Raw genomic sequence first — 19,778 nt, 5'->3', positions numbered from 1 at the left:
TTGAAAATGTCCAGTTAATACAACATGGTATGTTTCAAATTTTGAAAATTCACCGGGTTCTTAATTCACCACCAGGGACAGGTGCGATACTACTTGCGATACTACGATTATTTACTAAATTGTATATTGCAATATACTCTCACAACAGTTATAGTGAGAGCACCATCTAGTGGACTGAAATGTCAATTTATTTATATATTTTTTAATGCTAATGCACAAAAAAAGTGTGTTTATTTTACAACATCAGTTAAAAAATGATATGCTACAAAAAAACGTGATACTTGGTGTCTCAAAATATTCAATATTTAAATTTTTTGCCCCCATACCTACTTTTCTGTTTAAACTAATGGACTCTCTGATGCTTCTATAGAGTATTAAAGAGTATTCTAAGGTAAGTGTTACCTGTTCACTGGAAACTACATTTCTACCCATGACAAAAGTCAGGAGAGGCCAAACCTTCCAGCGCTGGTCCATCGTTCGTGATGGATGGAGGAAACAACACGGAGCAACATCACAATTAATTGCCTGACATTGGCAGTTTCGTCATCATTAGTGGGGGGCGACTGGAGAGTGAATGTCCACTATGGTCTGTATTTATATAGCCTTGATGACTACTCAAAGCTGCTTTACACTACAGTTTCATACCTATATACACACGGCCTTCAGGCGCTATGTGGGGGGGGGAGGTGTCTTGCCCAAGGACACATCAGTAGGTAGATTAGCAGATGCGGGAATAGAACATTCAACCTTCAAGTTGAGACAACTCGCTCTACCACCGAGCTACAATCACCTAATTCAATACCAATTCTTGACACCCATCCATACACACTACTACATCTGCTAACATGCAAACAGATGCACTAGACATGGTATAGAAGTTTGTTTTAAAAATTAAAAAAAACCTAAAAAAAACAAAATTCCATTTGCAATTTCCAAATATGTACAGTATTAATCCCCCATTGTTGCTACATTTGTGAGTAAAAAGCCACAAGCTCTTGGACTGGAGTCATCCTCCCACTGCTCTACTTCCCTCCTACACTTGCTCCAAGATGGCATGACAGGGTTTCAATTTAGATAATCTCTTTTCTATACTCCTCCACCCATTTTTTTGAGACTGGCTCCCTCAGTCTTCCACTATCTAATCTAAAGCAGTTCTCTATTTAACTCCAATTCCTGGGCTTTTCCTGCCTCATCTCCTCTGTTCTACCGTCTCTGGCAGGGATCAAAACCTCCCATCTCTTGCTTTTCTCATTCCCTTCATTTTCCCAGCTGATGGACTCTGTAATACCCGACCACAGTCGTGAATGAATCTGCTGAGCTGGGTACATGACGTTTGTTTAGAAGCATATTTCTCCCATTACCGCTAATTTATTTTCCTCCCAAACTCAGCCCGATGTGATCCAAGAGCATCACAGGCAGATCATCCCCTACAAAGACGTTTCTATACACAGAGAGTAAAGAAAAGGGATAGAGCGAGAAGAAGAAGAAGAAAAAAGAGACAGTGGAAGACAAAAAGTGGGAAAGAAAATTCACAAAAGAGTAAGGAGCAGCTCTGCTTTCTGCCTCCACAGAAGTCATTATACTGTCACCGAGCAGAAATGCTCACATCCATAGAAATATCATTTTATAACAGTAGCCTATAGAGTGGCGAGATGACACATTTTTACAAAAATATAGGGTTCTGTTATGGCAATTATCCTTAACTATTGAAACTTTTCTTTTTGATAAACCATATATTTTCTTACCACATCAGTGTGACAGGAAAAACTAGCAATGTTCTGAGGAACAGAATTGCTGCTGCATAGCTGCTGAATTCACCCAATTTCAGAATGTGAAAACTGGTTGATTTAAAGTTCTGAGGTTACACTTCAGCTTGAGTAGATGTTTCCTCAAAAAATACGTCTTCAACATTAGCATTTTGTGTACACAGGCTTGTACATATGATTGTTTGGTTCTAATGTGAACACAAGTCAGAATTTTGCAGAGTGTAAGTGTAGAAACGATGTCTTAAGCATATATTTATACTAATATGTGTCAACATATATATATGCCCCCAATCGCTATGAAGAAATCTGCATTAAACCCAGTGTTTGGTCATATCTGGTCAGGTTATGTGGGACACACACACAGTGACCAGCAGCATAGAAACACAATATTCTCCAGTCAGCCCAGATTGAGGCCAAAGTTTGACCCTCATAACGTCGAGATGCAACATCGGGTCCGAAGTTGACTGACAGATGTCAACGCCCACTCACCTCCCCCCCTCCCCCCCCATCTTCCCCCCACCCTGCAGCAACATGCAATTGTAGTAGTCTCCTCTTTTAATCCCTCACTCAGTGTAACAACAGCCTGCAACTATGACCGTCCTGCAGCCACGTTAATACATAATCTGCCATCTCCACAACTAATATCCTGTAACCCGGCCCCACCCCCCATCCATCCCGTCATCTCACTAAGTTCCCGAGCATGGAAGAAAATCACAGCTTGTGTGTCACGCAGAACAAAAATGACCTGAGCAGACATCCGGTCTTGGGTCAGAGTCCACGGACGAGAGCCAGTACACTCTCCCGCAGTGTCACATATACACGGTGAGTGCATTAGTGCAGGCAGATGGAGAGCGAGTGGGTACTAGTTAAACACAAAAACGGTAGGCTGGGGCATATTTGGGGAAATAACTTAACTGCAACTCACCGCTGCAATTAATCAATTGTCTAAGCCAGGTAGTCAGTGTAACAGGAGTATTATAAACTGATGACTATAGTGAGATTTTTAAGAAATGCAAAATGCTTCACTGCCAGTGTTAGAAGTATAAATTGCTGACCTGACCAAATATGAAAATTAATTTTTAACTGTGCGGCTGAATCACATTTTCTTGGGTCTAATAAAGCCTCCCAAGCAAAGCCTCCTAATTTATCCGCCATGAAAAGAAGTGTATTAACATGATTTATTAATAGTTTTTTTTCTTGATGCATGAGCTCAGCCATTTTGTAAAAGAGTGGGGGGAGAGAGTGTAAAAAAAACTAAAAAAAACCTAATGTATAAATTTGCCGTGTTTTCCAACAATGGACGGACCCCTTAACCGGAGGCAAATCTGCCTACGATTAACACAAAAAAAAACTCATGTTGCCTAGCAACATACAATTTAGGAATATGCTTTCAGAGCAGCTTTGTGGCAGTGTCCATTAACAGATGAAATTACAAAAGCCACAAATGTCAGCTACATGCAAATGAGGTCCACTCTGCTGACTGTGTCTGTGTGTATACTAGCAATGTGATGAACGGTGGGGTCCAAAAGACTGATGCATTCCCATTTCTCAGTGAGAAACGGCAGACATGAAGAAATCCTAAGCATGTGTGTGTGTCCCGACTGTGCTACGAACAGCCATTTCTGACAGCTAACCAATGTGAATTGATTGATGTGGCTTCCCTTGGGCTTAAAAACCAGTTATAATATTTGTTCCCAGGACGCACCGGTTTCCATTTAGGTCCATTTCAACCTGCTGGCTCTATTAAAGTAAGTTAGTCTCACAGTGAAACAGGAGGCAGCCTCCAACTATCTGTGGATTAGTGCAGAGAGAGTAGAGATGGAGGATTAAACACCCCTGTCTCTCTCTATCATGTCATTACAATCTTTAGATAGAAAATGACAACAATCACACATCAGCACAATAATTCACTTTTATCTGTGCAGTGATGCTGCTAGTCAGCCTCCGGTTAACAAGTCCTAATGGGAGGAAAACAGCTCATACATGCCAAGAAATGGGTGAGAAAGATAGTGGAGATGATTCAATCAATGTAAATAATGTTAATTAATTAGCAAAAAGGCAAATATCTTTAATTAACAAATCAAAACAATCAATCTATTCAGCGTTTAAAACGAACCATAAACAACACCTTTGGCACACATCTAAACGCTTCCATGCACCAGTTGACATGTAAAGACTAAGGCTACGTCCACATGACTCCATTTTCTGTTAAAAATACATAAGTGTGAAAATGCTGCTGGCTATGGAAAACCCGCTTTCGCCTCCTGATTGGTCGTTATTAGTAGCCACAACTCAGCCCTTGTGAGCCCTAACTCAGCTGTGAGTAAAAAGCTAAAATCTTTACCCATACTTTCTATCAATGATGTCCAGGATTAATGTTGAAAAACGGCCCGATCAGAATCACTGGATCGGATATCTGACAGATACAAACATAAAATCCGATACAAACCACAAAAAACTGTCACTATGCATAGTAAAATAAGTGATATTGTGGTTCCGGCAGAGAAAAAAATTATGATTTTTGTTTCCATCCCTAATGAAAATGTGCAGTAGTAGGATAGATAGTCGACATATGTGAGGAAACCTGTTCCAGAAAACTGCTATTCCATGGAGATCAGTGGTCAACGTTGGCAGCAGCAGGGCTGAAGGAACTCTGTGTAGTTCATGTGGCTTTACTAATGTTCCCTCATTATCAAACTGCCCGAAGACAACCCGTATGTACAAGACCAGCACGTTTGGGAAGTGTACAGAATTCAGTTTGTGGCACAGCAAATGAGATCTATTTATAACCAACTACAGTTGAATGGATATCACAGATGAAGAGCTGCCATCAACGTTACACAACTTGCTTATTGAGTTAAACTCCAGGTCACCGTGTTATCAAGATGGCTTACATGACTGCATGCGATTTCTGGCTTTACCCATTATGGAATTCTTACTAAATGAACTGTTCACACATAAATGTAGTGACTGATAAGACATGTCACATTAAGACTGTGCACAGATGTTCAGATTAAAAAAAAAAAAAAAGGTATCAGAAGAGGGTGCTGGCAGCTGTTTCTCCCAAATCCTCTGTATCGTGTCTCATCGCTGAACTTGTAGTGTTGTATTTAATGGGGTGATGTGTGATTCTGACAAAAAGGACTGCACGAGATTAATGGAAATAACAAAATGACTTCATATACAGTAAAAGGAATTCTGACATTCCGACAAATCTGGGTCTCACAAAGATAACCAGATAGGAAAAGGAGTTGAAAGTATCATTTTAGGACTTTTAGGACAAGGGAGGGGTTGCCAGAATCGTAAACGTTATACACAATGCTGACAGCAGTTTCAGGGAAAAGGAAGGCAACAGCATTGAGATTTTTGCTCTGCTGATTTAGATAAGAAAGTGCATTAATGATCTTATCTTGATGTAATCTGAATAAACACGACTGAGAAAACAAATGACAGAACTGCCCAGAGAGATAAAATGCTCCAGAAACACATCATCGTGTTTGGACTTTCTTGAGGTCAAACACCATCGCACATTACTCAACACCCTCAGCTAAACACCGTATCTCTCACATTACTGTTTTACTACAATATTGGAATGACTATTGATGATTCACCTCGATGAAGGTTGAAATCATTGTGATGAATCACTTCCCTGTTTTTCTTTTCAGAGAAATGCCTGCAAGTGCCAGTTCACAGGCTGCTGCTGTCAATATACTGAATGGCTCTTCGAAATATCCATCATGATAAGGTCTTAAACAAAGCAGCAACTCTGCCTTGTGGAGCTATTAAAAACAATGAGGAAAGGCTAATGCCATCCAAAAAGATAGAGCTCTTACACAAATAGATTTCATTATCTATCAAAAACACATGACAGAGCCAAAATAAAGCAAGACTAAAATGATCCAGAAATGGAAACAAACAGCAGTTGATGAGGGTGGTAAAGAGAGGAAGAAGGAATTTTTTACTTATATCTGGAGACGCCATAGTAGACACGATGACTGGTGGACCTGTGCGTCGACTTAACTTCTGGTTAGCAACCAGAACACCTTGGCCTTGAACTTGTACTCCCACCGGGATGAGGGCATTGTCTGATACAGGTCCCCCACCCTTACGCATCAGTTGAGGACTGTGGTGAGGGCTGTGCATTGGTGATAGTGGCAGTAAGTTCCTGTCCCTCTTCATCAGCTCCATGGGAACTGTGTAATTGGTAGAATATGCTTTAGGTGCCTGCTGTGGAGGTTGTGGTAAAGCTGGCATGGACACAGGCATCTGCTGTGGCATGGAGTGAAAAGACCCTGACATGGCAGGCATTGACCCAGACATATGCTGTGGCATGATTGATATGCTCTGCACAGGCATCCCTGGCATTGCCATCCCAGAAGAATATGCCGACATGGGTCTGGACTGAGCAGGCATGAGGGCTCCCAAATATGGACCTGGCGAGCGAGGAGGCTGGCCTGGGTAGCCTCCAGATGCTTCCAAGAGGTGCTGAGAGGGGGCACTGCTGGGCCTCCTACCCATTACTTCACCCAGTCTGGGGGAGATGGTTTGCATGGCCCCTGGGGTTAGTGGAGGCAGCATTTGAGGATCCATGGTCAAAGAGTGTGGTGGGTGTGATGGATGTTGATGGTGCTGGTGGTGGTAGAGATCAGAGCGATGGCTGAAGCTACTAGAGCGACCTCGCATGGGTGTTTGAGGTTGGGTGGGAGCCTCAGGCGGTCGCTTATAGTTCTGGACCAAGCGAGACAGTACACGAGCCTGCCCTAGGTTGGGGGCAACAATGCGGACATCATTTTCTTCCATAACAGCCAGCATGCTAGAGGAGTCAAATCCCTGCTGAATAACAGAGGATATGGTGCTCTCAGAGAGGCCTTCATTTCGCAGTAGGGCGAGGAACTCTGGGTCAACTGTTTTCTTGGGGTCCACGGGCAACGGCGTCTGTGGGGCTGTGGGGGGAGGTGCAGGAAGAAGAGCAGGTAGTGGAGCAGCTGTGGGATGTGGAGCAGAAGCCAGAACAGTCTCCACATGAACAGGTGCGGCTGAGGCAACTGGTGCAGTTTGCACTGGGAGAGGGGGAGCAGGGAGTGGAGTGGTCATAGACATGTTAGGGTCAGACATGGGCATGGTGGGCAGAGGTGGCAGGGACTGTTGTTGCAGATGCTGCTGCAACTGTTCCTGGTGTAACTGCTGTTGCTGAAGCTGCTGCTGCTGCATCTGCTGTTGCTGGAGTTGATGTTGCTGTACCTGCTGCTGTTGTATTTGTTGTATTTGTTGTTGTTGAAGTTGCTGCTGTTGCAACTGTTGCTGTTGCTGTTGTAACTGTTGCTGCTGCTGTATTTGCTGTTGAACGATGTGGGGTGAGGCTGTCTCCTGCCTCATAATCATACCCTGAGTTGCAGGATCAACAACTAGACAGGTAGCAGAATGCTGCTGGGGATCCAGCGTGCATCCATTAACATCACTATAAACTGTTTGACCGGTTATCGGTGGAGGTTCAGCGGCATACCGAGGAGACATGTGTTCCATACCATAGCGAGCAGGAGATGGATCTCTGGAGGGTAGATGCTGTTGGCCATCTGGCATCATCTTGGCAGCAGTCACAGCACCAGCTTCCCTATAACCCCGACTCAACTCGTGAGCTGTTGGGGGAGGGGGAGGAGGTGGTAAAGGCGATAAAGGGGCCTGAGGTCCTGCTCTCCCTCCCTGACCTTGATCCCAGGCAGCACGAGCCCCAGGTGCTATCCCAAAATGAGAGCCTGACCTACTAAGTGGATGTGGGTGAGGCGGCGGAGGCTGGTGTTCCGGCCGGTAAAAGCCCTCAGGTGCTCGAGGAGTCATGGCTGGCTCATGGGAGTAGTAATCCTGATGTGGAACAGAACCTCTGTGAGCCATCGGTGCTCGTTCGTAGTGGTTTAGATCCGGCACAGAGCCCTTCCTCAGCCGTTGGTCTTGTCGCTCTGCGTAAACCTGTCCGTAGGGAGAGTCGTGGTAGGAGTACAGATCACGTTTCAAATCCAGGTCAGGAGGACGCACCCCTGGTGGAGGCTCGTACCAACCAACTCCCTCTCCGTATGACAGAGAGCTCCGCCGGCCTGTTACTCTCCCCTGCTGCTCGTAGACACTTTCAGCCTTGTCCCACTGACCCTCATTCCCCCCTAATGTGTCCCAACTGTGGGAGCGACCAAGACTCAGCTGTTTGTTAGTGACGAGCATTGGCAAAAAAAAAAAGAGGAAAGCTGCAAAATGTTAACAAAGGAAAAACAGCCCAAAATAAAAACAGGAAAAAAATCTTCTTGTAGTAGTGTTTGTTAAAGTTCTCATTCAGTAGTGTAGCAGCAGAGAAAAAAGAACACACAGACGTAGGAGGTGAACAAGCAGAAAAGAAGCTGAAACAGTGTCAACCGCTTCACCTGATATCAGGTTGTAATATTGTAAGTCCGTGCTATCAGGTGTCACTGGCAGGCAGTCCTTGAATAATTAATCTCTGGTCATGTCGCCTTGTTGTGCACGACGAAAAAAGGACACCACACACAAACACATCACACTAAGTCACACAAACACAGGACAACGCTGAGTTAGAACGGCTACTCCATGGGTATGTAACAGGAAGCATGGCGGAGATGACCAAATGTTCATTGTAAAAAAGAAAAAAATGAAAAGAGGGGATAGGTTGGTTTATAGATCGGGATGGGCAGGGACTACTACTAATCCAATGGGGTTTATCTCTCTCTTCTCTTGGACATTTTACTTGCTCTGCCGATTGCTCTGAGGGATTACATCTAAATAAAGCCTGTTTTAATTCCACTTCCCACTGTGACGTCATATGAACCAGAAACAAGCATATCTGCAGATGGGCATGACGACAAAGATGGTAACAGTGATGCCGATCAATAAGGTTCCAACCCTAAAAAAAAAAACGACTTCGCCCTGGGACTGCAGTGTCACATACCTGAGGTTGTGGACGGTGTGCAATCTTCAACAGGTCTCAAGTTTTTAGTCTGCAAGTTTCACAGCAGATGCAGGGGAGGGGAGGCCAGGCAACATGCACAGCGGCAGTGAATACAAATGAAATACAGTTCCCTCAGCTAAGTCCCATGCCCTGTCAGTAAACATCAAATCCATTCTGATTGGACACTAATCCTTCAGGCCCCCATGCTTGCAGCAGAGCCACAACACAACTGCTGCCCAACACACTCTGAAATGTCCTTGATGTCTCTGTGGTGCTCACTGTTACTGCCTCCATTTGAGATCACACACACACACACACACACACACAGCATGAATTCTGTATGTTTACTGTCGATTCCTTTTTATTTATAACAAAATTAACCTGCCGTGTTTGTCAAATTCAATCTCCCAGTGACTTCATATTGGATATAAATCTAATTTTTTTCTGCCTCTGGTTGAGTATTAAGATACATTTTCAACATTGCTGTGTTTGGCCGTCCATAGAACAGCATAAAACACAAACCATATGCATGTTGCCGTGAACAAAACACAGCACCTTCCCCCTCTTTTTCCTAAAGCTCCTCTGATCTCCTCCACTTAAGAGACTCTGTAATCTGGATTTGCCAGTTTGCGGAAAAAAGTAAAACACTGTGGGGGTGTGGTTTGTGCATCTGTGCATTTGTGTGTGTGTGTGTGTGTGTGAGAGAGGGGGGAAGGTGTTCTTTTCTGTAACCAAAGTTAATCCAATGCACCTACAACCTTTGCCTCGCAACAAACACTATGCTTGAACTGCAGCACAGCGGGACGCCTCATTCCACTGCATCCATATATGCCTTTATTTAACCTTTTTCTCCCCACTATAAAGCCACAATCAATTGGACGACTGCAAAAACAACTAATTAAATTTGCAAACAACAGCCACAAATGGTACAAAGAGCAAAGGCTGCAATAATTATGTGTACGTTTATCAAATAATTAAAAGGAACTGCAGCAAACAGTAACCACTTTCTTTGTTGTACCTTTAAAATCCTTTAAAGGCCCAGTGTGTAAAAAAAACAGTGACATTTAATTGTGAGACAAACAAAGGACTCTTTCGCTCAAGGAACTCTGGTGGCCTTTCCATTCCAGAAAGGATGAAAACACTCTTTTCACAGCTCTCTCCACTTAAAAGTACACTTTCGCTTCTGAAAGATGGTGGTGTAAGATGGAAGCCTATGGAAAGCACATATAAATGACTTATTCTTTGTCTACAAAAAACATATTCTTTTTTATCTTAAAGCAATCATACACTAATATACTTTAGGGAAGTACATTCCATTTCTAGAGAATAAATCCTCCTGAATTGTACACACTGGACCTTTAAAGAGGGTCAAAGACAACAACTACGATCACTGTGAGATTAAAATTGCATATTAAGCCTTGGTCAATGTGCATGTACAGTACATTAAAACATAATGAAAGGTATACATTTGTGTCTGTGAGGCAGAGAGGGAATACCTCGCCGAGTGAACTTCCTGCACTTTTGTGTTCACTGTGGCTGAACATTGATCCCTTCTGCAGAGCATCTGTTTATTAATGCATGAAAAACAGAGGGCAAGGTGAGGAAGTGTCCATTTCCGTCCAAAATTTAATCTCAAATCTAATCCTACGGGGGGGGGGGGGGGGCAGTGGTACAGAATTTAGAGTGTGGGACAACAGTCTCTGTTAACAGCGTTGAGCAGAAAACTCCTGAAGAGAGAATGTGGAAAACGCATCTGTCGTCAACACTAATGTGTTGTTTAATTACTGCTGTGTGATTAGAGGTCAGGGAGGGAGCACAGTCTGACACTTTAGATCCATGGATCTCAAACTGTGGTATGTGTACTTATGTACCTTTCTACTCTATATACCAGGGTGTGTAATCAGAGTGGAGCTGAGGAATTAAATAATAATAATTATCTCTTGCTCTATCTTAATCTAATTCCACTATACCAGAGGGATGAGAGGCCTTTTTACACCACTGTACTTTAACGTTAGTGATAATGGTGTTACTTTGAGAGCTCAATATTTTCTCAGGTGGTACTTGGTATAAAACGAGAGCCACTGCTGTAGATGGTAAGGTTAGAGGAATATTACTCAGCCCGATGTTAAAAAAGGAAATTAAAATGGTTAGGAGAAGAGGCAAGAGCGGGCTGTCATGGAGATCCCGAACAGATTATAAAGATGAATTATTTAAAGCTATTATGTTTTTATTTAACAGTCAAGGTTTAGCTTTTTTTCTTCTTCTTCTTTGTTTATAATATCAGTCACACTTTCAAGTGTCTTTAATCTCCTAGAGGCACAACATCTACTTGGAAAAAAAAAAAAGATTTGTACGACTGCTACCTCACACTGATCTATTCACAAAGACGATGAAATAAATAAAGGAACAGCGTTTGTGTACATCTGTGGAGATAAGTGCTATATTCGGCGCTCAAAGTTACACACTGCAGCTTAAAAGGCTTCACAATAGCTGCTCAGATTTGGAAGAAAATGTCAACACCATCCATGTCAGCCAGTACAGTATACAACGTGATCTCCTGGCTTCTTTCACCAACCTTATCCACCCCTCTCATTACTTCCTCGCGCCTGTCTCTCATGAGACGCTGTGTCTTAGTATAGCAGAGAAGAGCAGAGCAGAGCAGAGCATCCCCACAGAGTCAAACCTCAAACAGAAAGATGAGGGCAGAGGTGTGTATTCAGGGTTTTGTGGATATAATCCTGACAGGAAACTACATGGTAGAGTTCTGTTTGTCTCAAACTAAACAATGTTTGACTTCTGAAATTCTAACGTTTCTAAATTCGTCATTCTTGCCAGACTTGTGCACACATCTCCCCAGACTCACTTTAACGGAGGGATTTAGGAATTACGCTGCAGGATTTATGAACAAATACAATACCGCCACCAGCAGAAAAGACTTTGAATAAGACGCGACTGAGTAGAATTTTCAAACGACTCCAAACAAACAGAAACCTCGACCATTCGTGAGGATTCAATTATGTAGATTTCTTTCGCTGCTAACTGTTTTCACTTTACTAAAGCCTGTGTTTCAACACTATCAGGTACTGACTGATCAATACTGACTTTTCTGAGCACTGCCAGGTGCCACTGTTGCCAACCTGGCAACCAGACACTCACACTCACTGACAACATGGCTGCCTTTAGGGGTAAACAATGAAATCAAAGTCTGCGTAAGTCCACAGTTTCTCAAGAAGAAGTTCACTGCTTTATGTTGCTTTTCTGACTGAAAAATTAAAAGTTTGTAAACCACGCTGCTGGTCTACAGTCGACTCATTTGACGAGAGGATTACAAACACACAAACTCACGAGTTTACATATTAGAACTAAGTAATGGAGGCAGCAGCTGATCAACAACTCCTGTGTGCCTTAAAATTTGAATCAACAGTTTTCTCAATGAACTTTGGTGTTTCTTAGCTCCATATAAAAAAAGAAATCATTAATACTGAATAATTGTGGTTTGTGGACAAAACAAGACTCAAATATATCATCCTTTATCGTGCAAGTACTAAATCATGTTGTCAACACCTCATACAAGGACACTTGACACAGACTGAACTATCCCTCTAATGTGTTTTTACAGCACAGACAACTCCTTGCAGTGTTAAATAACCTGAATCAAGATGCAAGTGGCAATAGTTTACAGTTCAAATGTCACACAAGTGTCTACTAAACACTCCCTGGTTCCACGTTAATGATACAATAGTTGTGTGTGTCTGCGTGCGTGCATGTTCAAGGTGCCAAAAACAATATGTTTGCGTATTGGAATCAGAAGGTTCTCATGGAACACACCCATTTGGAATTTTGTTGTCACTCAACACTCATCCCTCTATCTGTCCACCCAACCAGTCATGTAATTACACAAACACACACATGCACACGCACACACACACACACACATTAGGCTTAAAGGATCCCAGATCCCGGATCTCCACTCGGACTCCCGAACCCGTTCTGCTCGTCTGACTTCTGACGTGCGGGAGAGACAGCAGCAACCATGGCGCTTTGTTGATGTCGCCTTTCATTCAGATGCGTACAAACCACCGCTAAAGCCTTGGCCTTGGTCTGCCGTGCATGCATACATGAATACAGAATCGCACGCCAACTCTAAGTGAATACACTGCACCGCAACAGAAATAAAAACAACCGTCGTCTATAGTGTGACATGTCACGTACCCACTGCATGATTTGAATGTTAAACACACATTGACTTATGCATGAGCGTGGGGCAGGAGGCAGTAACTGAAAATGGGATTACACTGCCAGTGCCGCTGTAGCGGATAATGCTGCTGGATGAATTGCAATGCAAAACTGACAAGACATTATTTACACGCCTGCCGTGTATGAGATTCATGAGGAATTATTTGTCTCTACTTCCTCCTCCACAGAGCGACTAAATATACTGTAAAATGGAGGTCGGCGAACAATGAAATGACACATCTTTTAAGACAATTGTAACGCATTACAGGTGGAGCAGTAAAGGCTGATCAAATAATGTTAAGAAAGTGTTTAAGTTTTCACTAAACCTACAGTCTCCAGTCAAAATAAAATCTAAGAAAATGTGTAATAACAATATTCATTACAACATTAAAATGATATAACATTGAATGAAGTTCTACAAATGATAGTGCAGACAAAAAAAGTGAATTTCCATTAAAATTTCCATTGCATCTATTACCACAAGATGGCAGAAGCAGCAAATGTGTGTTTAGTGTTGCCTACATGTAAAGGAATTTACCAGTTTCCTTGAATGCATCTTTAGCAGGCATTCCAAAGTTTTAGATGTACGATAGATTGTTAATTAAATGATGTGTTATTTTTCCTTTATCTGACCTAGTAACCCAGATACTAAAATGTGAGGTCAACAGAGTGGACACTGGAAGAGTCATGAGCACAATGTCCAACACAAGAATCAAACTCAACATTGTCGAACTGTAAATCAGTTAAAAAGCAAATGCATTAACATGCGTTATTCTTCAACATTCAAATAGATTAGAATTTTCAAAAATCTCAATATTTAATAGAGAAGTGTATTTTTCGCGTAAACACTACCAAAAGCCCGCGGGCCGCGTGTCTGAGACTACTGCTCTAGATGGTAGAGTCAAGTAGAGCCGAGTAAGTGCTAGAACTGTATAATGGAAAAGTGCCATTTGTGCAGATCCAGCGGCAGTCAATTCTTAACAGTTATTTTTGTTATCGATTATCAGGAGAAGATCCCATAAGCCATTGACACAACATGTGTGCAAGGCCTGCCACTCGTAACTATACTTCCCTTTTTGTGCTAATACGCATGTACCACAAAGCCCCAAATTTCTCCCCAATTTCCTTCAGGTCAGCTCTGTTATGATGAGATCCCTTTACCTATAATCCATCTCCTCTGGATGCCCTTCTTCAAACCCACCTCCCTCCCAGACCCATCTTTTTCTGCAGTCTCCAGGCTCCATCCAGAGAAAAAGCCACAGGTCATTAAAATACTTAGCGTTGTAGCTGCAGAGTTCATTTTGAAAGGAGATATTTTCCAGGAACTCATTTTCCGACATTCAACAACCGCTAAGCCACATGCCAGCTCAAACAATTGAGCGAATGCAGACACTAGGACTTAAGAGGAGAGGGGAAAAAACTCTATCAGAGAATTTTATTCAACAGTCTCACTCCGTTTAATAATACCGTAAACACACACGCCGTAATTCTGATGATCACATGATGATGATTAGTAATCTCCCTCGAAGACAGAACTATCTGCTCTTTCCCCCGCTCTTCTCTCCAGATCTCTGTGGCCTCTCCCTGCTGTTACACAAAGCCTATAAAAAGGGTGGTGGGTTTTGGTGAGGAGCCTGGAACAAGCCTGGGGGGGGGGCGGGGGGATGTTGTATCTGATGACCTAATACCAGAGCTAGATGCCAGTGGTGGTGGTGGTTTGAGAGCTGAGAGGTGGGTGCCCCACCCCCCATCATCACCCCTCAGGGGGAGGATGACATCAGAACATCCCCCCTTTCCTTTCCCCTCCTCAGCTTCCCGCTGCTTCTCCTCTCCATTGAATCTAAAGCATTCTGGTATTCCTAAATCTCAGTTTTTAGCCACGACATGCATTACCAGGCACTATAAACATGTTTGTTTAAATCGTCAACTTTGGAAACCGACGCCGTGACGAAATTCCACTACCCCCACCTTGTGGTGTTTGCGTCCAAGCACAGATCAAAACTTGTAAGAATCAACAGTCAGGGACACGCCGTCACCGCGACCTAGTTCACGCCGCAGCTCCGCTCGCATCTTCTATCTCTGCCCGGATCAGTCAGCTCACTCTGACTAAACGGCGATGGCACCGACTTGCGCTGCTGCCCGAGCCAATGCATGCTGGGTACACAGATGGAGCGGACAGAAGGAGACAGAGAGTGAGAGAGTGAGAGGGTGAGAGAAAGAGGGTGAACGGCAAGGAGGAGTGTGGCAACTGATGCTCGCAGCAGATGTTTTCCACCGCTCCCTTATTGCAGTTACACTCCACTTGGCACTTCATCAAAAACCACAACAGAAATAACAGTTGCAAGATATAGATTTCAAAGATGATATGCACATGAAACTATTCTGTTCGGCTTAATAGAGAAATAAAAAGGGGTTGTTTCTAATAATCATTATGTCAAAAAATAGAAATCCTTGGGGGAACAATTTTTTTGATGAATGAGTGGATTTACTGATTGTGAAAGGTTCTGTTTTTACGAAATACTTTTTTACATAACACAATAAAAAATATGCCTGGGCTATCACTTTTCATCCAAAGTTCGGATGTAATGCATTCATTTATCTAAGGCTGCATCTAACGATTCTTTTCTCAATTCATCATTTATTAAAGCTGGAAATGATGATGTTCTTGTCCACAAACCAAAATCAATCAGATGTAATGTTTTCTTTCTTTCTGTAATATTGAGCAAAGAAACCAAAAAATCTTCACATTTAAGAAGCTGAAAAAAAAAAATGGATCAATTAAGCGAATAATAATCGATTAATTGACTAATCCTTGCAGCACTAACTTGATTTTTGGAAAAAGTGACTACTAGATCAATTAAGCTTGGTTTTTCTTGCTAGTCTCAAGTAACACTATGTAACTAATAGGGTACTAGTATTAACTATTTTGGATGATTGGTTATTTGAGTTTGAGTTTTTATTTTCCTCAGATTTTTCAGCTTCTTAAAACATGAACATTTTCTGGTTTATTAGCTCCAAAAAACAAAGAAACCAACAAAACTGAATCATTTTGGTTCGTGGACAAAAAAGAAATTTGAGAACATAATTTATTTCAAGGTTTGGGACAGATTTTTTTACATTTTATGAACCAAACAACTAATCAATTAATAAAATAATCAATAAATCAATCAATTAAGAAAACAATACATTCATTGATAAACAATCACTAGTTTTCAATCATTAAATGGCTATCAAACTATTGGATATTCATTTTACATCAGTGAAATTTCACACAAGAAATATATTCCATAAGAGCAGATTTTGTGTTCTCCGCTAACATCGTCACCTCACCTCAAAGAAAAATCCTTAATAGATTATCTTTTAAAAGTCAAAAGTAAAATGTCAAGTAAAAGTAATGTCAAGTTAAAGTGAAAATAAATCCGTTCTTCCACCTCCTCAAATGAAAACAGGGTGTCACCTTCAGCTCTAACTGGGATCAGCATGTTTCCGACAAATTGTTGTGAAACATGGTTGTGAAACAACAAATGGACAAGATTCAAAGCCCCAGTTTTGACCTTGTGTGTCTAATTAGGAAAAAAAAAAAAAAAATCACCGAAATGAAAGCAGAGGACACTGAATCACATCAGATATCCTGAGCAGTGAAACACACCCACCGTTCCGGTAAAAATCTGCATTCCAGCACTGTGACTGTTCCTATCAGGAGCTTAACTGACCCGTCCTGAAGTGGGTTTTGGCCACAGGCGGTGGCTCTGTTTGCCATTCATCACAACGAGTAAAGACGTAATCAATGCACGCCGCTGCGAAACAATTATTGGATTGATACAGTTATCCTCGGAGGATAAATGGAGATTAGAGAGACTTGACTCGCTGTCTCGCAGAGTGCAACCCCAGCGCTGGCAACACAAATCACAATCACTCCATAACGCTCTTGTTTTTGTCAATACAAATAATTCCAACTTTGATTTCTATTTCACGCCTCGGTCCCTGCTCTCCGTTTATAGATAATAGTGCGTGGCTTTGTCACAATGGTGCCGAACACACTATTGCCTCTGTTTTTGAAATACCCTTTTTTTTTTTTATGGTTGAACAGATTTAACACTGCCGTGAAAACGGCGTGATTCACCGACCTCTGATCTTTTAACTTCAATGTGAATCACCCTCCTCGACACATGTTTTAAGAACAGCCGTGGTGACTAACTGAACAAGAGGGGTGGGGGAAAAATCTCTTTGCTCGAATGACTTTATTGTTAATAAGCAGAGGAGACATGGACACATGGCTTTTCGAATGCCTGTGGAACAAAATGGTGCTAATCAGAAAATATTGTTTTATGATGTTGCCTCCTTAGAGAATACCAAAGAAGAGAGAGTTTCCATGTGAGCGGGGTTGGCGGTTTGGAGGGGCTTGAGATGCCACATGTGGCTCTCATTCTGAGGGTAGAATTGGACAAATCGCTGCTTCACTGAGGAATCTATTATGTTTGCTTTCTCAGGGGCAGAGGTACGAACACATTACCAGCCATTTCAGACATTATTCTATCGGGACGTTGGTGCAGCAGCATCTCCTGCTTAAACACTTGTACACTTTATGCTGACAACTGATGACAATCAGGTTACAATCAGGCTTTGGGCTAGAAAACCTTACCTCCAATGAAGGACAATCTACCAAGACATTTTGGACAATGCTATGCTTCCATCTTTGTGGAAGGACCTTTTCTATTCCAACATTACTGTGTCCCACTGGACTACAAAGACATGGTTTGACTTTGAGTTTAGTGTGGAAGAACTTGACTGGCCCCCGCACAGAGCCCTGACCTCGCCCCCATCGAGCACATTTGGGGAAGGACTGGAACATTGTGAGCCAGGCGTTCTCGTTCAACATCAGTGCCTGATCTCATAAATGCTCTATAGAATGAATGGACACAAATTCCCATAGAAACACTTCAAAATCTCAAAAGAAGAGTGGAAACTATTGTAGCAGCAAAACTAACTCCATATTAAAGTACTGTATATGTATTTGAATACGTCTTTACAGTCCCTGTTGGTGTAATTGAATGCAACACAACAGACAACAAAGGAGAACATCCAGCAGCTCTTTGTTTTCTGTTCGGTTTATGGCTGTTTTTCTGTCACCCAATCAGCTGTCCGCCATGGGTCTAACTGTACCGTACCATTTTACTCTGGTACCTGAAGGGAAGGGTGGGTAAAAATGGAACGTTTGGGGCCAGTTATTTTGGTACTATTCCTAATGGAAACACACACAAAAAATACACGCCTTAATGTACCGAACCAAACCATGGAGGTTGATTCCAGACAGGCTGGTCAGAAACTGCTGATCTACTGGGATTTCAATGGACTCATTGAAAGGACTCTGCATTAACACCTATTCATTTGGACGACCTGAATAAAGCAGTATCCTAACTATAACCATAACCAGTTGATGTCTAACCCTAAACTTAACCTAATCATCAAGTGATATCACAGCACCAAACTTCCTCAGAAATGAGGTTCTGCCTCATTAGGCCCAAGTTTAGGTCCTGACAAATCTGTAAAATTGTACGGAAAAATGATCCTAACAGGTCTTGCATGAAATGCCACAACTGACATTTTCAAGAACTTTTCCGACCAAACCCTGCAGCTCCACAGTTTCTGAAAGCATCCGCGAGAGAATAATGAGAATCCAGCAGGAAGATCTCTGGAAAAATTCAAACAATAGAGTGGACGGGCATCCTGCCTTCTAAGTGCTCGACCAGGTGCTCTCCCTCACCTGATTGTTCCAGACATTTCAGCTAAACACACACTTTTTCTCTCCTCGACAAACCTTCGCAGCAGAAGTTTGGAGCCTCAGTTGGTCCCTCCTGACAAACTCAAACACACTTGGAGAGACTCTTTTCTTTTTATGACTACACCATCACTTCCAAATGGACATAAAAAGCTAAAAAAAAAAAAGAGAGAAGAAATAAAGAGAGTGTCTCACCCTCACAGATCTTGTCCAGCCGCTGGCGTTTGACTTTATGTTTGTCGACCAGAGCCATCCTGTCACAGCCTGAAATGCTCTCTCCTCTCTTGGTTTTCTATCCACCTCTGCTTCTCAGTGTCCAGTCCTGTGGACGGTTGGTAGCAGATGTTTTATACCTAAAATTCAAGAAAGTAGGGATAAAGTCAGGCTGGTTTTTCATGCATTTTCAGTGAAAATTCCACAACTATACCACACTTTACATCACCATTTCTTGGATTAATGTTACCAATTATAACTATTTATTTAAATATTAAGTTTTCAATAATTGATGAGGAGTCAGGCAGAAAAATTAGACATAACAGCAAACACTGCAAAACAAAGTTCACACTCACTACTTCATTTGTAATTAGTGACATGGATATAGTACATATACAGATGTGTATTATACACACATTCAATTGGGTAACTTGTTTAAAGCGTGTGGTTTGTTTGATATACTGAAACAAATAAAGAGAACAAAGAGACGCCAGATAATTGTGGTTAAAACTTCCACACAATGACAAAAACTATGCGAAATTAAACATTAGAAGGCAGAAAGTATGTTTGTGCAATACACAAATAGATCACTATTCATTTCTGTGTAATGGTATAAAGTAGCTGTATATTCAATTATTATTGGCCAGTCATTAATTGTAATTAACTATTACAAATTACGCTTAAAAAAGAGAAACTTAGAAACTTAATAAATGTTGCTACGCATTATATTATCTTTACTTTTTGAGCATTGCAGTGCAAATATAAAATGTACATTTGACTTGAAAGACCATTAGCACTGTTAAATAACTGCTAGTTGAAGGTAAGCATATTTATTTTT

At 41.9% G+C, this 19,778-nt stretch overlaps 2 protein-coding genes across 2 annotated transcripts in view; both read right to left on the bottom strand.

The window, feature by feature from the left end:
* LOC310933666 (C-terminal-binding protein 2-like) overlaps window positions 1–18,980 on the bottom strand; it is a gene marked incomplete at both ends in the record, with an annotated part of 50,383 nt that extends 31,403 nt beyond the window's left edge. Inside the window, one exon of the mRNA XM_083897206.1 lies at window positions 18,923–18,980. Within this exon, the coding sequence (XP_083753332.1) occupies window positions 18,923–18,980 (58 nt within the window). The remainder of the gene's footprint in view (window positions 1–18,922) is intronic.
* On the bottom strand, window positions 4,801–7,976 carry LOC310934270 (uncharacterized protein; the record flags this gene model as incomplete). Its single annotated transcript, XM_083897964.1, has 3 exons — window positions 4,801–4,910; window positions 5,729–6,826; window positions 7,151–7,976. 3 exons carry the CDS (start codon window positions 7,974–7,976, stop codon window positions 4,801–4,803), a joined length of 2,034 nt encoding a protein of 677 aa, XP_083754090.1.
* Window positions 18,981–19,778: the final 798 nt, after the last annotated feature.

This window comes from Microchirus variegatus, assembly GCF_963457635.1.
Source record: "Microchirus variegatus genome assembly, chromosome: 11".
Classification (NCBI taxonomy): Eukaryota; Metazoa; Chordata; class Actinopteri; order Pleuronectiformes; family Soleidae; genus Microchirus; species Microchirus variegatus.
The sequence above is the reverse complement of the archived record's forward strand: the minus strand, read 5'-3'. Positions and strand labels throughout refer to the sequence as shown.